Below are 13,864 nucleotides of genomic sequence, written 5' to 3' on the forward strand. Positions count from 1 at the left end.
TTTAATTTGATATATCAATTATTAATGAATTATAAATTGACAATATTTCAGCAATATTTAAATTTTCATAATATTTATAATAATCAAAATTAACTTGAACTATTGTCTACTTTTGTCTCTTAAATTTTTGTTATATAATTTGATAATATAATAATAATAATAATCTCAAATTAAAACAATTAAACAAAAATTGATTGTTGTAAAGAAATATTTTTTTGTAAAGTTAAGTAATTTTGACTTTTGTACTACTTTATATATTATCCATCATTTTTACTCTTTTGTAATCAGAACGCATGCTCCCATAAAACTTAAATTATATATATATATATATATATATATATATATATATATATATACACACACATGTGTGTGTGTGTGTGTGTGTATATATATATATATATATATATATATATATATATATATATATATATATATATATATATATATATATATATATATATATATATATATATATATATATATATATATAAATAGAAATTTTCTTTTTTTATGTTTTCTGTATGAATGTATATATATAAAAAGGGTGACAAGTTTATTCTTACCAGAACTCCAAACATCATTTCCAGATTTCCTTCTGAATTTAATTATATCAGTTTTTAAACTATTTTTGTTCTTGACAGGTACTAACTCAGTCTCACATGAATCTTCACTATAACATGAAACTGAGTAGCAACGTTCATTTTCAAGTAAAGCAAGATCACAAACTTCTATTTCACAGCACAGTAGAGCACATACCTATTTGAATATTAATTAATAAGATTTCTTATATTAGGTTATTATTTGATTTTTTTATGTAAGGAAGCACTGTACAAAACCTGATTAAATCATGTTGTGCACTGCCCCTCTACTTAAAAACACAAACAACAGTTACCCAGAATCAAGCAAGTTTTAAATATGTGATCATTTAAAACAAATAAAACATGCTATAAATAACTACGCTATTTATTGATAGTAATCTTTAAAACTTTTATTGCAACACTTTCACAAAATAAAAAAAATAATAAAGGGGCAGATGCAACATTTTTTGTTGTTTGCTAACTTTCAGACCCCATCACTAATTACCTACGCCAAACATGAGGGCAACTAGTGGATAAAAAATGTTTTTTTATTATTATCAATAAAGTTTATCCTCATTGATAAATTTTAATTTTAATACAATAACCTTTGCTTTCAAAAATTATGACCATATAAAATTCGAACTCCCATCAATTCGAGGGCTAAATTGTAAATGTGAAAAGATTTCTAAATGCGTTTCTCGTCAAAGGTAATGTTTCTGTTTTATAAAGTAAATTTTCTAAAAAGTAAACTTTCTGATTCAAAAGTACACAGTACAAACTTTATATGGTGTTGTACCAGACTACTGGTAAAGTACTTAAAGTATGCAAAATGTAAATCTTAAGCTGGAGCTGAGGTTATTCAAAGCTTGTTACTGCACCTTTGTACTAAAAATTGATATAAACAATAACATAAATCTGTATGTTTGCAATTTTTCTTGTTTCTACCTTTTTACTTTTAGTTCTTCATAAAGGTGTGGTAAGTTAAGAGTTATTCCTTTTGGTAATCAATTTACAATATCAAAACACACTTGTGGACATCAGGTAATAGACTTTTTCTTATACTTTATTATGCTACATTATGTTTTGTAATCTTTACAATACCAAAAGCAATCTAGCTCACAATTGCTTTTAATATGAGAGTGTTGCAAATTACCTTGGCTAGCTATAACAACCAATAAACAATATTATTAAGCTTAAAAGATTTCAGAAATGTATATAATTTTTATATGGGAGTAATTTGTGTAAAGTTCTGAAAAGAAATTAGGTAATTTGAAATAAATATGTTTCTAGCTAAACGATAGGATTAATGGGAGTTTAATGTGAAAAAAAGCATACTAAATTATTAATATTATATTGATATTACTAGGTAAATTAAAAAACTGTTTTAACAAATCTATCGTATGAGAATCACAGCATAGTCAAGTTTCACCATCTGGTTTATAGTTTGTTACAATAGTTTCTTTTTTATTGTAGAGTTATAACTAGTAAATCAAAAAAAAAATCTTTTTTCAAATCCATGCTTTATGCAAGCAGAATTCTATTGGGCCTAGAAATTCTTTTTTTGTTATCTTTTGTAGAAGGAAAAATTACTGTTTTTTTTTTTTTTAAATTTAAAAATTACTGTTTTTACTAAATTTTTGTTTTTTAACTTAATAACTTAAGACTTAAAAAACAATAGGTTTTGAATCGCTGCGCTTTAATGTCTTCGAAACTGCAAATAATTTGCAAACCAATGATTTTTGTGACGTAATACGCAATGGGGAAATACAAATTAAATTTTTGTTAACTTAATTAACTTTTTTTGTTCAAATTTTTCCATTTTCTTGTGTTGTCATCGAAAATGATTAAGTGTGCAAAATTTGAGCAAAATTGGTTGAGAAAAAAGCTTTCAAAAATTGATTTCAAATTTTGTGGCACACAAACATATATATATATATATATATATATATATATATATATATATATATATATATATATATATATATATATATATATATATATATATATATATATATATATATATATATATATATATATATATATATATATATATATATATATATATATATATATATATATATATATATATATATATATATATATATATATATATATATATATATATATATATATATATATATATATATATATATATATATATATATATATATATATATATATATATATATATATATATATATATATATATATATATATATATATAGAAAGTAACCTTATATAAAGCATGGAAAAACCATAAGAAAAACAAACTACTTTTTTTAAATCTTTATTTTTAAGAAAGTATAACGAAAATCTCTTTTTTGTGATTTTTTGTCCGATTTTTCAATTTCACTTTTATTACTTAATCGCATATTGTTCGGATTTTAACTTACGCGCAAAAGCCTCTCTTCCTCTGCCTATTCTGAGCTTGTTTCAAAATATGCGGGCCGTATCGGGTGACAACATCTTGACCTAACACAGGGGGGAGACACCGAAACTAAAGATGTACAAATATAACAGAACTGCTCGTACTTCTCTTAATTTATTTTTGCGTTCGGCCTAACCAAAAGTTTTCAGGTTTTGATTTTTTGATATTCTTTATTAATAACTCTGCCATTTCTTTATTTTTTCTACTCAACTTTTTTTTTTAAAGGACCTTTTTTTTTTTTAGAAACCTGAAGCCCCTCTCGTCGGCCCTGTTGGTCTAGAGGGGTGACACCAAAAGCTTGTCGCACTGGGTGACACCAACCCCGAGTTAATATTAAACTTATCACATATAAAAAAAAAACTTTCCGCTATTAAATTTTCTGCTGAGATATTGCCATTTCTGCAAAGATATTGCAAGTCTCATTTCACCTCAAACTTTAGAAATGAATAAATCGAATTAAAAAACAAAAAAACAAAGGCTTTCAAAAAACGTTTTATTATTATTTTTTTAAATATTCTTTTAATAGTTAGTCTAGGGCGACGCGAAGGGGGTGTGAAGGTGCGTCTAGTCCCTTCCAATGAGTGAATCAGTCACCAAATTAAAACTTTTTTGTATCTTTAGATTTATTGGTAGCACGGTTTCGGACTTTCTTTAGCGCGTGTCTTCTTGTTGGTATGATGACCATGCCTGGATGGCGTACTCAAGGGGAAGTCGAACATACGTGGTGTACAGCACTTTTTACTGTGGTAAACTACGACTTCGGAAGTTTTTTTAGGCTCCCGAACAATCGGTTAGTTTTCGCAGTAGCTGCCGTAACTTGAGCTTTGATTTTGAGTTCTTCCAAAATTAGAACTCCCAGATCTCTTTCTAAATGAGTAACCTCAAGTGCAAGTGGCATGCCGTCTTGTCCTTGCATAAAATATTCTTGTGTTAATATTTTTTTCCCTCGGCCTGTATGCATCACTTTACATTTCTTGAAATTGAAATTCATCAGCCGTCGCTGTAAACATTCAACGGCTTTGTTTATATCTGCTTTAAGGAGGTCGGCATCCCGGTCCAATTTTATGAAACCAATAACCTTACTATCATCAGCTTAGAGCTTACTATAATGTTCTAATTTGTCTAAATGATCGTTGAGGTACGGAACAAACAGTAATGGTGTTAAGGCTGAATCTCGTGGTACGCCGCTGGTATTATTTTTCTAACTTTAGGTGTGTTCTCCGACTGCAACTCTATGCTGGCTTCCTGAGAGCTATGTTTTGATCCACGCGTAGCTCATCTTTAATTCCGTAGCTTTGAAGTTTATGGAGGAGTCTTTTTTGGACTTTATTAAAGGCTTTTTCCAGATCCGTGAATATTACGTCTTTAACGTATCCCTGGTACAAGGCATATGTCGTAATACCGAGTGTCTTGAGAAGGTTAGTTAGGCATGACTTTTTGAAAACAAAACCATGTTGAGTTTTTGATACCAAACCGTAATGTTGTGAGCTTTAGCATTAAATGAAGCGGTTTTTTTTTGTTTTTTATATTCTAATTCAAGCTAAAAGTCGTAAATACGCTTTCTAAAAGCCGTAAAAAATGCACATGGTGTTTTTAAGTCTTTTAAATCGTTTCCGCAAGACCTATGCCAAATATTGAAAGTTTTTTAAACTATTCAATTTGTAGACGTTATCTATCGATGGAGTAAAATGCCATCATAACGTTTTATCGATGGAGTAAAATACCACCTAGCGTTTGATTGATCAAATGAGGCAATAAAGTGTAAATTCAACAATACTTTTGGTTTCCGAGATATCCTAGAAAATGAAGCTTGGTAGAACTAAAATAAAATTAGATGCTTTTATACTCCCGTCGTAAAAATGATACTTCGGCATGATTAATTAAATCAAGGACGTATAAATAGGTTAAATAAATCGTCCTTGATTAAACTAAGTTTTCTGGTATGACTTCCTAAACTTCGTGCGCCAAAGTCAGACAATGTATCGTCTGTTTAAATATCAATTTTATCATTGTTAAAAATATAAATTATGACGCGAAAGGCTTCATCAATTTGTATTGACAAATGTAATACAATAAAATATTGAATTTGAAAAAAGCGATATTGAAATTTCACTAAAGTTGGCAAGGTTTAGCTTCGTTAACAAATGTAGAAGAATTTAACAGTATTTTGTTTTTATTAAGGATTATTTAAATTATCTTTAGAAGATATTCCATTGTTCAATAAAGTGAAGTACTTATCTTAGAAACTACAGTGAATAATTATAATTTAGTTTTTGAGCTTTTAGCGTGTCGTTTGGAAATGCAATCAGATGAATACAGTTTAGAAAATAATGTCAAGAATTTTATTTTCGGGTAGACATGGCTTTTTGTTTTTGACAAAAAATTATCTTAAATTTAACCCTTCCCTTCCTTACCCCAAACTTGATAGCAACAAGTAAAATTTTTATAAACTCGTTTGGAGTCTGCTTAATGTCTGAAAGTTAGCTCAAACACCGCTCCTAAGTATTAAGGTTTAAGTACGATTATTATAACATTGTTTTGTACTTCCATGTTATAACTAAGTATAATTATTATAGTTAACAATAATTTATCACTTTTAATTTATTTAAATAATTCTAAAACTAAAAAAAAGTTAATAATTAATAAATACATCTAAGTTATAAATCTAAATATAGATTTATAACTTAATTAAATTATAAATTTATATTTATATTTAAATAACTAGATTTATCTCAAGAAAGATAAATGAGTCGTTACAATTACATCACAAAGTAGACTAAACTTTATGTATACGGTATGTTTCCTTTTCTTACTCTTAATACTCTTTTCTTAATTAAACTAATAATAAAAGTTTTTTTCCTAATTATCTACAAACCTTTATTTACCAAACTTTTAACCTCTAAAATTCTCTAGTTAGATTACCTGGTCAAATTTTTTAAACTTTTATTTTAATATAATACCTAATCATTTTATTATGTCCGTACGTGATTGCAGAAAGAGATTTTTTCAAAAATTATTGTACTTAATATACTATAACTACAATATAGTTGAATATTTTTGAAAGTTGAATATTTTTGAAAATATTATTATATATTTTAAAACCAGAAATATAATTTTTGCGTAAAGCTAAAGAGGAACAACAGAACAGAAAATATTTGGCAGCCACAAGAAATTATTATTACGGTAAACGGAAAACTCTGCATGAAGCAATTATCTTTTAATTAGAGGAGAGGGCATCCTGCCAATTTGATATACACACAAAAATAAGTTTAGATTTTGATATAATAAAGGAAATTTTATCAAACCAACTAACCTTGCGACAATCTATTTGATTGTCTTTCTATACGGCCTACCTCAATGTAGACCGTGGAAAAAAAAGCACACAAAAATTTTATGCAAAAAAGAAGTTTTAGAACTTTATTTTTACTCACCTCCAGATCGCTAACTTTTCCTAAATCAGTAAAATTGTTTCTTTTATCAGATCGCTTCTTCAGAGTACACGAAGAGCAATTTTGAGGTGCAACGCAAGACATCTTAGAAGCTTCTCCGGCATTCCAATGAAATTCATTTTGCACTATATTTGTAGCACATTCACTTAATAAGCTCCAATAATAACAACAACTTACCGTTTAAATCATTAATAAAAAGAATAATGACAATAAAAATGTATGTATTCATATATTATTTCTAAAAACCTTTACACAACAAACTCATTTTCAACATTAACGGAAATAAAAACTCACTTACCCGATGAAATCTTGAAAATAAGAAACGCCAAATAAATTGTAAGACGCAACATTATTTAGCAAGATTGCATTTTAAAAAGCTCCTACTTAATAGAAAATATTAAATTAAAAAGTTTAACGCTCCGTTGCACACAGACTTGTTAACTGCACATTGTAGGCATTAATGCGTTCGTTTGTGCGTTGAGCAAAATTCTATCCTGGGCTTATTGCCAATAAAGGTAATTTAAGAAATTGTAAATAGTAAGTTAGTGTTTTTGCGATGCAGTTTGTTATACGTTTAAAGCGCGCGGTTTTGCGACATGGTTTTAGTTTATGTTTTTTGCTTTTGGTGATATCATTTGGTATAGAAGTACAATAAATTTAAAGATTAAAACTCGTATTAAAATTCAAACTTTAGACGATGAAATCAGTAAACGCGCTAAATAAATGCGATTTTAAAATAATCTTAAACAGTGTTAAATGTTGTTGCCATGTAAAATGTTAAACTTAAAAAGATTTCCTGGTAAAAAATGAAAATTCAAACAAAAACAAAAAAATTTCTTTGAATTTCTATACTATACTGTATATGCAATCAAGGGCGCCCTCAAAACTTTTTAATGTTTCAAAACGACATTTTAACACAAATTCCAAGCTTAAGAATTTTTATGCCAAATGAAGAGGTCTTGCAAAAAATCGAGATGGTAGAGGCCTGGGAATAAACCAGCCCTAAAACGTTTGCCCTCCACGGCTAAAACATGAGGTCACAGATGTAGTAAAAATTTAACTTTACAATTTTAAATTAAATTTAAATTCATCGATAAATTTTAAATTTCGTAAAAAATTATTGTAAATTACAAAAGTTATAACCATGCAAACTTTCCCCCTCTAAAAAAATGATGGGATTGTAAATTTTTGCATGGTTTTAGGGTTGTTTTGTTCCCAGCCTCCACCAGCCATATTGTTTGCAAGGCCTTCTCAATTGGCTTAGGTATAAACATACTTAAGTTTGGAGTTTGTATAATGCGTGAAATGTCGTATTTGAAACATCGAAGTATCCTGCAGGCGCCCATGTATATAATAAAGAAACAAATTTCATGTAGAAGCTGTTTATCGAAAAATAGATTAGACAGCTGCCCGGGTCGATGTCAGATTTAATAAAAAATATTTTCTGAGATTTAAATAAACAAGATAGAGTTTAAAAAATGTTAAAAAAAACTGTGCCAAGTTTAAATAATAAATTGAAGTTCGAGAATTATTGCCTCTCCGGCACAGAAGTTTTCAAGAACGCTTTAAAAATCAATAAAAGCAAATGAGCAATAGAGATGATTTTCATTGTTTTAAAAAGCAAAAAAAATCTTCGCGCAAAAAAGCCAGTTATCTTCTATTACTATTTAAACGTTAAATTTTAACGTGACATAATGTATGAACAGCTCCGAAATTTTAAATCAAAAAAAAATAAAAAATTTTGGAATATTATTTTATTTAAGGGTCATCCATAAATGATGTCAGAAAATATAGGGGGGGGGGAGTGCTGGAAAGTTTGACACTAATTGACAATGGGGTTGTTGAGGCCAAAATGATGTCAATTTAAATTATTTTTTTAGTTTTAATGAGCAGATTTTAACGGTATTTACATCTACTAAATGGTATGGAAATGATGTTTTGTTTGTGGGGAAATTAATAACAAATGCGGGAAATTTGATATTATATTTTATTAAATTATTTATAATATAATATTATAAATTAATATAAAAAGTTTCCCAGAGACATTAAATACATAACAACTACTAACGTAAAATAAAAATTACTATCGTTTTATTAATATATTACCATTTGACTGCGAATCAAGTTATGTTGAAATATTAATTCTTTGTATATAAAATTCACAATTGTTATTCGCTCCCTAGCGGATTATAAAATGTGGTTCAAAGTAAACTCATAAAAGTAAACTCATATTTTGTCATTTTATGAAATTAAATTGTCGTTATTTGAAATACGAAACTCTGTTTGCTCTCTAGTTGATTGTAAAACGTGATGCACTGCAAACACATAAAGTCTACTTAAAATTCGAAACGCTAATTTCTCCCTAGCGGGTTGAAGAAACTCTTTTGAAAAGCTTGCGCTAACGATGAGCAAAACCATTATTCTGATTGTGATGTAAACAATACTAATAAATCAATATTAAAATATGGATAAAACCCCATTAACTTATTGATGGTCTTGTATGGAAATGCTCATCCCGATAAAAAAAGGCTAATATCCAGAAAAAAGTCCATAGTATATGGAATTCATTAAAAGAAGAGAAACTGGTGCATAAGGATCTTGAATCAAGAATAATGTATTTAGTCAATTTATTTAATGAAAAGGCAATGAAGTTCAAGAGCAAGCAGTTATCATTTTGGGCCAATTCTCCGAAACAGTCTGCCCCCACGTATACTCCACTTGAATTTGACAAGAACTCCTCACAGTTTGTTGAGCCCACCAATGAGCGATATGTTATTGATGATTAACAAAGTGCATTAACTTTGAGTTTGTTGACCACGAAAAATCAAAAAAATGCAAGAACAGTGGCTCGAGATCGACTCATTTCTGAGAGCAGCTTTAAATTGTGAAGTTGCTGGACTGAAGACTAGAAAGAGAAGTGGATTCATTACTGAAGCTGAAGAGGATGATTTGAAAAAGAAAAAGAAGAAACTAGCTCATCTATGTAAAGTACTGGCCAAAAAAAAGTATGATCAAGTTCAACAGAAGAAAACTAGAGAACTGAAAAAAGCTAGAATGGAGGAAATCTGCCTGGAGCATCCAGAAGTCAAAGAAAAACTGAAAATCAGAAAGAAACCTGGTCGACCGTCATTAGAAGTAGATCAACCTCTTCTTTTGAAGGCGAATATGGATATTGCTCTCCATGTTTCGTCCGCTATCATTACCCGAAGAACCTCTAACGTCAGAGGTTCAGAGGTTCTTCGGATAATGATAGTTTAGCTATGTTTGTTAATATTGTATTTGTTAGAATTTTACTCTTAATTAGTACTTGCACTATTGAAAATACCCTTGAAATGTTAACAACTAATTTCAAGATTTGATTTGAATATAATTTACGAAATAAATCCCGTTTTCTGTAAAAAAGGTTAATTATATCCAAATATATTTCTTTATTATTTAGAGCATTAAAGCTCTCAACGAATTGACATCCGAGATGAACAAAATTGGATTTGCAATCAGCAAGAGCACCCTCTATACTCATCTACTCCCGAGTAGTTACGGAACATTAGAAGGCAAAAGGCACGTCAAAGCAGTCCCTGTTAAATTGATCAGTCCTCAAAATGAATCTCATTTAAAACATGTTGACGGACTCTTTTGCAGTTCAACTATAAAATATGTAGAAGATGTTTGTTCTATTTTAGGGCCAGATGAAGTGTGTTTCATTAGCCAACACGACAAGGCCAGAGTGCCAATTGGAATCACAGCAGCCAAAAAACAGGCGCCGTTGTTGATGCATTTGGAGTACCGGGTAACTCTCCCGGACACGACTGGGTCGTGGCTGCTAAACACAAGCTTATACTATCTGTATACGCTGGAATTACGATCAAAAAAGATGGTCTCGGAAAAACAGATGCTGTTACTTATTTTGGACCTACATACATTGCTGTTCGATCAGAAAAACACGCATCCTCGACCGCCTTTGCTCATGGATTAGACTTTCAGCGGCTCTTGGATATCAAAGAATTCGACTCTATTACCAGAGATTCTCAAACTAATATGGTTAAGTCTATCGTTGTGTTTATCGTCGATGGAGGACCCGACGTAAATCCCAGATACCAGAAAGTAATTGAAATTGGGATTCACCATTTCTTGAAGAATAACCTTGACGCTCTTTTAATCATAATGAACGCTCCAGGCTGCAGTACATTCAACAGAGCTGAGCGACGAATGGCACCTCTAAGTAAAGATTTATCTGGGATGATTCTTCCGCACGAACATTACGGAACTCATCTTGATTCTTGAAAATTTAGAAAAACAAAACTTTGGTTTTGCTGGAGAGGCTTTGGCTGATATTTGGTCTGATCTACAAATTGACGGTTATCCTCCATTGCAGAGTTTATTGATCCAGACAAATCGGAGCTAGAGTCAAGGAGCTTTTTATTACAAGATCAACGTTGGATTGCCGGTCATCTTCGTACAAGTCAATATTTTACTCAAATTGTGAAATGTGAAAATTGCTCTTGTTGTCGGACTATTAGAAGCTCTTCCTTTACTCTAATTAGAGCAAGATTTCTTCCGCCACCTGTCCCTGTCAACCAAACGAGAGACGGGCTCAAAGCAGTAGTTTCCTCTCAAGCTATGTTGAAAAAGCTCGCTTCTTTCCATTCTTCTGCTATAACACTCCCTCTAATCAAAAGAGTCCAACCTTTTTTTTTTTTTTTTTTTTTAGGTGCCCCAAGAAGTCCTAACGGTCTTATCACAGAGCACCGCGGAAGTGCATGAACCAGGAAGTTCACGCCTCCTTCCTTACCGTGATGCGAAAATTTATCCAGAGCTCGTTTCGAACCTGGATCTCCTGCTTTGGAAGCAAGCGCTTTAACCACTGCGCCACGGCCGCACCTGTTCGTAACGCTGCCAAGCGTCAGACAGAATTTTTGGCAGTCATTGCCTTGCAGAAGAGTTCAAAAACTGCTGAATGGTTAGATGAAAATAAAGTTGACGCAACGAATTTGATTGTACCTCAATACGATATCCTTTTAGAGCGCGGAGAGCATTAAATACCTATTGTTTTAACCGATGATCACTTCAACAACCCATGGGAAGATTATATTCAAGATATATAATACTATTTTCTTAGTTGATTATTTAATGAGATACCGACTATTATATAATATTATATAATTTGATGAGATCTACTATTATATAAATGTATAATTTAGTCAGAAAAAAAATCAATGGTTTTTAAGCATTTTTATTGTTTTTTAGGGGGGGGGGGGAGTACACAAAAACTGACATCATATATAAAGGGGATTTGGCCAAAAATTGACAGAGTTTGACAAAGGGGAAGAAGGAGTCGAAAAATTGAGAAAAAAAATTCTGACATCATTTATGGATGACCCCTTACTGTAAATATTTATAAAAGTTTGCAGCCGTATTCATTTCTCTCCGTTAAGCTTAACGGAGCTTTTGTCTGAAAATTCATTACAATATTTCTAAATAAAGAAATGACGAAAATTTAATTTAAATTTTTGTAAATAACATTAAAACTAAAATAAAACATTTATCTTTAAAAAATTATATTTTTAAAGAACTTTTTTTATTAATTTAGTTAAAAAACTTTTGTTGACTACGCTCCGTTAAGCTTAACGGAGAAAATACGGCCCCAGATGATAAAAATAATAACTTTGTATTTCTCAATGATTCAATAAATCAGTGTTTTCCACCATTAACATGATGTAGAGTCATAAAAATTGTGATAAATATTTTGAAAATGACTGTTATATACAGTGATACTAAAGTATTTTCTTGAGATGTGGAAGTGGAAACATCTTTACTACTATTTAGGAGGCATTGAAAAGCTACCCCAGCATATAAAAAAGTACTTCAGTTAGGTTTAATTAAATGCAAAATTTAAAAAATTAAAAACCATAGATGAAAAAATACAATCAGTAGTTTTCAAAGAACATGAATATAAAATTGATATCACCTCATAATTTAGTCATATAAAAAAGGAAGAAAATTATTTGGTTTTTCTATAAGTAGAACGAAAAGCTAAGAAAAGGAATTGAATTAACTTAATAAATTTGGAATTAAACCATGTTGCTTTTTTTTAGTGAAAATTTCAAAACGTTCTTTTGAGTCTTGTGCATCAAAACGCAAAAAAAAAAAAAAATGGAGAAGACGTTTCTTGCAATACTATGAGATGCTTTATTAAATTTCGTTACTTGTGAACAACTATCACATTCGGCAACATCAGTTTCAGATGCTTAGAATAAAGAGATTATGCAATTATATTCTTAATCTCCAACGTAGGTCAATGGCTTTAGAAGAAGTAGTTAATAAATAGGTTAACTTACAGAAAGAAATCATAGGGACGGAAGATATACCTTTCGATACTGTTTGCCTGTTTCTTCTGATATTCAGTGGTAAATGTTTCAAAGAAAGTAATTATGTTTTTATGAACATTTGTTTAAGTTGAAAATAGGAACAAAGTTACTCTCAATAGATAAATATACCGTACTGTATATTAACTGTACACACCGTGGATACTATGGCATTGTACACAAAAAGTTAAAATACACACACAAAATTTATTAATATGATATATAAAACGATTGATTGGTTTTCCAAAATACCGCTAAGATTTATGTAAAAATAAATAAATTTTAGGAAGCATTATTTAGATATATTATGAAAGACTTGATAAGATAGATTATGTTGTTATAGGAAACTCGTAGACGACTAAAATAAGTCTTATCATTGAGAACCTTGAAGCATTTTTAAAAATGTTGCGGTTCTCATACACAATTTTAAATGTTATTGTTTGTTTTTTTAAAAATTTGTGTTTGGGTATGTGTGTGCATGTGTTGATATGTTTATATATTGCTTAGATAATAACTATTTTAAACCTAACTGTAGAATATTGTTTAACAGAACATTAGCATTTAAGAAAACTATTCGAAAAATAGTTTTTTCGGTATTTTATTTTAACGAAAAGAGTATTTAAAAGGACTACTTTTGAAATTTAATTGAGCTTAATATTCTTAATTGTTATAAAAAACATTTATGCATATTGATTTTTTTTTAAAATATACATTTAAATATACTAATATACATTAAAATACATAAAATAAATTACATTAAAATTTCTATTTGCATTGTATTATATATTGCAAAATTAGAGTACATCCCACACATGCTCTTAACCACTTTTTCGTTGTGTGATTTGACATCGAACATTGTCATGCATCATTATATTTGTTAGGATGAGTATATTTAGGATTAATATGTCAATGAAATCACATAATTCCTTTCCAAAATATTTACGTTTTTGGCGTCCACAAGAGCCTCTAAAAACAGGACGTTTTAGGTTCAGGACTTTTCGCCCAAAATGCATGGAAATAAGTTTTTTATATTTATTAAAAAATTCC

At 29.6% G+C, this 13,864-nt stretch overlaps 2 protein-coding genes across 5 annotated transcripts in view; one reads left to right on the forward strand and one right to left on the reverse strand.

The window, feature by feature from the left end:
• LOC100212358 (uncharacterized) overlaps positions 1–6,901 on the reverse strand; it is a 22,086-nt gene extending 15,185 nt beyond the window's left edge. The window contains exons 1-3 of the mRNA XM_065812164.1: positions 6,754–6,901; positions 6,438–6,580; positions 564–756 (exon numbers count right to left, since the gene is read on the reverse strand). Coding sequence (XP_065668236.1) covers positions 564–756; positions 6,438–6,580; positions 6,754–6,805 — 388 coding nt within the window. The 5' untranslated portion in view covers positions 6,806–6,901. The remainder of the gene's footprint in view (positions 1–563; positions 757–6,437; positions 6,581–6,753) is intronic.
• Positions 1–13,864, forward strand: part of LOC136088449 (uncharacterized) — a 27,004-nt gene that overhangs the window by 7,488 nt on the left and 5,652 nt on the right. For 2 of the 4 annotated variants that reach the window (XM_065812166.1, XM_065812167.1), the window contains one exon: positions 1,538–1,619. The gene's annotated coding sequence lies outside the window, so the exon portion shown is untranslated. Of the gene's footprint in view, positions 1–1,537; positions 1,620–12,547; positions 13,449–13,864 lie in introns of those variants that run through there. The other 2 variants (XM_065812168.1, XM_065812165.1) reach the window with 2 other exon arrangements.

The sequence above is a fragment of the Hydra vulgaris genome, chromosome 12 (assembly GCF_038396675.1).
Source record: "Hydra vulgaris chromosome 12, alternate assembly HydraT2T_AEP".
In the NCBI taxonomy this organism is placed as follows: domain Eukaryota; kingdom Metazoa; phylum Cnidaria; class Hydrozoa; order Anthoathecata; family Hydridae; genus Hydra; species Hydra vulgaris.